At 40.2% G+C, this 6,588-nt stretch overlaps 1 protein-coding gene across 1 annotated transcript in view; it reads right to left on the bottom strand.

Annotated features, from left to right (window-relative positions):
• The window catches only part of PNLIPRP3 (pancreatic lipase related protein 3), a 29,867-nt gene extending 26,260 nt beyond the window's left edge, over positions 1-3,607 (bottom strand). Inside the window, exon 1 of the mRNA XM_073904560.1 lies at positions 3,586-3,607. Coding sequence (XP_073760661.1) covers positions 3,586-3,607 — 22 coding nt within the window. The remainder of the gene's footprint in view (positions 1-3,585) is intronic.
• Positions 3,608-6,588: the final 2,981 nt, after the last annotated feature.

Consider the following 6,588-nt stretch of genomic DNA (forward strand, 5'->3'; position numbering starts at 1 on the left):
TTTGATCCATACCTCCTACTCCTCAAAACTTGACTCCCTACCTTTGCAAGACAAGGTTTAAGCCATGTTGCCTGTCTTCTTCCCTTCCATCTTCCAAGGCCTCCCAGCCACATTTTGACTTTCAGACCATCAAAGCTGATAACATTCAGACTTTGTTCTATAATCATAATTAAGTCTTTCATGTTTTGTCTGTAGGCTGGCTCCGAAAAATTGAATGTCGATAAACGGAAACATATTATTATGACTAAATAAATATTTTTCCTTTCAGAGCCAGCTAGCATGCTATAATTACATTTCCTTGTCTGCACTTCATTATTCAGTTGCCCATTCCCTTCAAAGGAGAATATTCAAATGAATTATCTTTTCATAGACATGAATTGCTCACGATCAGTGTCATTTTAGTTTCCTCCATATTTGGCTTTTCTTGGGCCGTTTTCATTTTCCTGGATTCTCTGGTTGCCTTTGTTTTCTCTTGTTGCAAGAGTAAACATGTGCCGTCTTCAATATATCCCTAGTACAGTGCAGCTCCTCAATCAATATTTCTCCTGCCTGCAATCTATTCTGTTTTTTCTGTTTAAGCACACATATATCCAGTTCTGATTTGGACCAGTGAGTTTACATTTGGATCGTGCTTTTTTTTTAAAAGATGTATTTATTTGAGAGAGAGAGCATGGTGGGGAGGGGCAGAGGGAGAGGGAGAATCTCAAGCAGACTGTGCTGAGCATGAGCCTGACACAGTGCTTCATCTCACGACCCTGAGATCACGACCTGAGCCGAAATCAAGAGTCAGATGACTTACCCAACTAAGCCACCCAAGTGCCCCTGGATCATGCTTTTCTAATACAACCTTCTGTTTTTTCCTAGAATGTCCAGCTGCCTTTGTTTTTTTGCATTGCATGGCTTCGCCCCCATGCCCACAAATTCTTAACTACATCATTCAGTCTATGGAAGTGAGTTTGGATTTCGAAATGAAGATTGTTGCAAATATTGTCCATTTTCAATGTTTGTAACTTATCAGGGTTATTGGTCACCGTGCCCTTTTTCATAAGGAAATACCCATTGAAGGAGCATAAAGTTAGAAGAAACTACATGTGATAAAGGAGACCGATCAACTCATAAGGTATTAAAGCCATTTAGAAAAAAAAAATGGAAAGATTAATAGTTCTCTAAAAATAACATGTTTTCTATAAAATCAGTAAGTTGATATTTGGCTAATAACTTATATGGCCAATATAAAACAAAGAATATAGTTTTAAAATGGTAGCCTTGAAGATACTATGCAGCCACTGAAAATGCTTACAGAGATTTGTAATGCAGTTTGTAATGAAAGCGAGAATGTTACAGTGGTAGGGGGGAAAGGCAGTTAGCAGAGGTATGTGTGGTTTTATTTAAAATGCATGGGGAAAATAAAATTTAAAGGAAGTGCATCAAAATATTAACAGTAGTGAGAACACAGTTTTTATTTTCTTTACCCTTATCTATGGCCTTAAATTTTCAATGATTAATAATAACTACTTCTATAATAAAAAAAGTTACAACAGAAAAAAAAGAGTACTTCTTCTCCAAATTATGTCCGGTGCGGCTTCTTTATCTTATTAATAATAATTAAAACAGCAAAAACAGACTGAGCCCTAAGTGTCACATATGTGAGGAAATGGAGAATTAGAAAAAGTAATCACTCTTGCCCAAAGTGTCATTTCTATTAAGTGGTAGTTGGAAAAATAAAATGAACCATCAGGCAGCTCATTCTATCACTAAATAGAATCGAGAGGTACATTAATTAATTAGCTTTTGCTAGGTTATGCTGTGGTAACCAAGAACCTCCAAATCTCCTTGGCTTACCAAAATTAAGGTTTATTTCTCATTCTTGTTATATTTTGGCTGCAAGAGTTTTAGGTTGGCTGTGGTTCTGATTTACCGGTTCTCTTCCTCCAGCATCTAAGCTAAAGGAGACCCTTGTTCAGAACTTGTTGCTCTTGGGGCAGAGGGAAATGGGGTGATGGCTGAACCCTGCAAAGGCTCTTCACACAGGCATTCAGACTTGGACTGCTCTCTGCACATCCTGTGGCCAAAGGTGGGGGCTGTGGAGTCCTCTTCCCGGGACTGGGAGTAAGTAGTGGGGGACAATAATACAGCCAGCCATGGAAAGGTATGTGGGTTTACATTTTTACAAGCGCCACCAGAAGGAAAACCTTTTGTCATTTAAATTTGCATTTCTTGAATTACTTACACACTTGAATATCTTGTGCATTTCTGGCCCTTTGCACACCTGTGGGTGAGATCTTTGTGTCCTAGGCACATTTTTCTAAAGTTTGCTTTTTTCTTATTTGTAAAAACTCTTCGAATAGTGGAGAGATTTGCTCCTTTCCAGTCAGATATTGAGAAAAGATATTCTAGTTTGCTGGTTATGTTTTGGTTTTATAGAAGCTTCACATTTTATTCAATAAAATGATCAATCTTCTCCTTTATGGTTTTGGGGTTTCATCTTATTTAGAAAAGCCTTTCTTACTTCAAGATAATGAACAATTTCACTCTGTTTTCTTTTATACTTTTCTTGTTTCACTCTTTTACTTTAAATGTTCATCGATCTGAGATTTATTTTGGTATAAAAAGACTTTCATCTAGAATTTCAATTCTCTTGGCCTGAATTTATACGAAGTATAATCATTTTAATTTTTTCCACACCTGTGGTTATTTCCCTTTGTTTATTTAAATCTGTCAGCATGGTTTTCTATTCCTTGAGTTTTATTAAGCAACCACCACACATATTTACCAATTATATTGCCTTTCTCCTGTTATTCTAATGCGTTAACCTCTATGTTTATTTTTATTAATGAAATTCTTCCTTCAATGTTACTTGTTCTTTTTCTAATTTCTTCAATTCTTGAGTCATTGTATTTTGATATATTCTGCAATTGAAGTGTTTTATTTCCTCTTTGACCTAAAAGTTCTTTAAAAGAGCATTTGAAATATAGCACATTAGATGAAGCTAGGTTTAATTGGCTAAGAAATCATATAAAGTTGGCATATCAGTTCATATTTTCTTAATTTCCACTTTCTAAATGAGTCATTTCTCTTACTATGAGCAGCCTTTTCCAATGACAAAAAAAATCTTGAAAATAGATTCATTAATTTATTCAAGAAATATTTATTTGAGTGCCTATTAGGTGCCAGATATTGTTCTCAGCACTGGGGATTCAGCAGTGGGAGAAATAATCCTAGCCCTCATGGAGTAGAGTCTAGTGGGGCTGTGGGGACAATGAATTAGAATAAGTAAATAAAATGAAGGTGAATGTGTGTTTAGGCGAGGAGCGGTTTACTATTCAAATAGGGTGGCCAAGGAAGATCTCACCAAAGGAGGTGGCATTTTTTTTTTTTTCTTAAGTAGGCTCCATGCCCAGTGTGGAGCTCAACATGGGGCTTGAACTCATGACCCTGGGCTCAAGACCTGAGCTGAGATCAAGAGTCAGACGCTTAACAACTGAGCCATCCAGGTGCCCCTAAAATAGGAGGCATTTGAATCCATAGCTAAAGGGGCTAAGGAGCAAACCGTGGGGAATTCTAGGCAGAGAGAGGGGAACGTACCAGCCTCTGAGGGAAGGAGCATGCTTAGCGTGAGAGAGGAATTATGAGGAGACCACCCTGACCAGAGTTGAGGGAACAGTGGGGAGAGACAGGTCTCTCAACACCCGATTTTGCAGCTTCAAAAATCTAAACCTCTTTGGGGAAAAGAAGTGGGGTGTTGACTTTTTCATTCATTTGTTTTTCAATTTGCAACAGACTCATCTGGCAGCAAAAACTGATCTAAAGCTATAAATATATATACTTGTTATCCTACTTAATAGGAGTATTCTTAGATTTTACTACAGAAATATCCATGTGGTTGTTTATAGGGTGCTGCCCTGGAATTCCTCTCGGGGTTTGTATTTTACAGTGTACTTACCATAGTCCCTTTCTAAAATAAAATAAATAAAATAAAATTGGAATTCCAGAATACATTGGCCCCAGGGGGTTGAAAAAGGGATGGTAGACAAGTAGCAGGGGGTAGTGTTTAGAGAGGTTACAGAGGACTAAAGCATGCAGTGCTTGGCAGATCATTGGAAGGACTTTGGCATTTCCTCTGAGGTGAGGGGGAGAGCCATGGGAGGGCCTTGAGCAGAAAAGCGGTGGCAGACTGACTTAGCTTGGCTTTTGTTTTGAGAATAGATTGAAGCAGGAGAAGGGGAGAGGCAGAGAGACCAGCTGGGAGGCTACTGTAGTCAACTAGACAAGAGACAATGGTGTCCAAAAGGTTAAGGTGATCGCAGGGTGGGGGGTGAGAAATGGTCAGGTTCTGGATAAATTGTGAAGGAGGATCCAAAAGAATTTACTAATTAATTGGCAGGGAGGTGTCATAGAAAAGTTGAGGATGATGTTGAGGTTTTTGGATGAAGTTCCTGGAAGACTGGAGTTGCCACTGATTAGGATGGAGAAACTCTAGAAGGGACAGATTTGGGAATAGAATCAAGAGCTCGGCTCTGGATATGTAGCTTTTATATGAATCAGACACATCGTGGAGATGCCACAGAAACAGTTGGATGTGAAACTGGACTTCCAGGGACAAGTTCAGCTGGAGACAGGAACTTGGAAGTCTTAAACACAAAGTTGGTATTTGATGTCATGAATATGGATAAGATCACCAAGGGAGTGATGACGGGTAAGGAAGGGGGATGATCTAAGGATGGAGTCCTAGGACACTCCATCATTAAAACATCAGGAAGATGAGAGGACGAGCAAACAAGACTGCCAAGAAGTCACTGAAGAAGAAGGAAGAAATCCAGAAGAGCGTGGCATCCTAGAAGCCAACTTAAAAAAACCTGCTGCCAGGGGAGGGGGCAATCGAGAATACCAAATACTGCTAAGTCTAAATGGATGAGGGCGGAGAATTAACCACGGTTTTGTCACCATGGGAGTGACTGGTGACCGTGACAAGTGTAGTTTCTGGGGTGAAAGCCTGATTGGAGTGAGTTCAAGAAAGAAGGGGAGGAGAAATAAGAAACCCGATGTACAAAACTCAGAAGTGGGAGTTTTAAAGATGGGTGAAATAACACATTTGTGTGCTGCTGGGGACGTCCCAGAAGAGAGGAAGAAAACTGGTGAGTACTGTTGAGTAGAGTCCTTGCACAGGTAAGAGGAGATAGAGAATAATACGTATTCTCCCCGCTACGGGGGGGAAGGGCTGCCCTTTGTTGGGACAAGAACAGCTTATCTCTTGTGAGAGAGAGGGAAGGCAGAACGTATGGGCAGGTGCATGCAGGTAGCGGGACAGAGGTGGTACTGGGAGCTCCGGGAAGGCCTCTTCTCTTTGTTTCCCATTTTCTTACTGAAATAGGAATCCAGGCCATCAGCCGAGTGGGGGTGAGCAGGGAGGTGTTCGAGGTTTCAGTGGAGGGGAGGAGGATGAAACAACCCAGGAGCCCTGGCAAATGAATGGACAAGGGAAGAACAGTAAGACGGCTTGGCAGCTTTAGAGTCTGCTTCGGCTTGGTGACCATGAACTCACAGCAAGACAATCATCATGCTATGTGTTTTTTTCCAGGCACATTCAGCTGCCCATTCAGCTGCGCATGGAGATGAAGAGTTGGATTTAACCAGGGTTGTGGTCAAGCCAAGTGAAGCAAGAGCAGCAGAGAGAAGGCCAATGTGTACGCTAAGGAGGGATTATGATGGACCATGGGATTCAAGCTAAGTAAGGAGGGAACTGAGGAGACAGTTAGCTGCCAAAGAAATTTTTAAAAAGTAGGGAGTAATATGAAATTTAGATTATTTATATATATACATATATATGTGTGTATATATACATATATATATTTCTATGGCACACATAAGTTCATTACAGAGCTGACATAATTAAAGATTTGAGGCTCCATCACCTCTGTATTATTACCTATATTGGCATCTATTAAATTTGTAACAAGGTCCGTTTGGGTTCAGTTCTCTGGTAGCTGCCATTTTACAATTTATGTTTAATTCGATAAGCCTTCAAACAGAAATCACTCCCTACCGAAAAACACACATTTCTGATGGGCGTAGTCCCGGAAGCCTTGTTAGTCACAGCTGTGTCTCCAGAGCTTACCCCAGTGCCCGGCACAGAGTAGGTGACTGTATTTGTGATGAAGTAAAACAGATTAGCATCCTCGTTCAGAGAGCATTTTGAGGGGTGGGCTGTGAGTAGAGATGGCAAAGAGGCACTGAACTCTGGAAGGAGGAGAGACCACCTGAGAAAAGAAGGCGTCAGATAAAGGAAAAGAGACCAGGGTGGACTTCTCTCACTCAATTCTGCTTTGGGAGCTCATCAGTCTAACCTCTTCCAACATTCAGATCAGGCCTGTTTTGTGCCCGTTCCTGGAATATACTGCAACAAACAATAGCTCCATCCACTCTTATCCCATACTAAAAAGCTATAGGGCAGGGACTAAAAACACTGAAATTCTTTGATTCTATTTTGGTTAAAACATATCAGCTAACTTTTGTTGTACTTTAGGAGGTAAAAACAAACAAACAAAAAACCAAAACCAAAAAAAAGGTTAAAAACAGAGAAAACCAACT

Source organism: Callorhinus ursinus, unplaced genomic scaffold, assembly GCF_003265705.2.
Source record: "Callorhinus ursinus isolate GAN/ISIS: 27379988/994484 unplaced genomic scaffold, GSC_fseal_2.0 scaffold20, whole genome shotgun sequence".
NCBI lineage: Eukaryota > Metazoa > Chordata > Mammalia > Carnivora > Otariidae > Callorhinus > Callorhinus ursinus.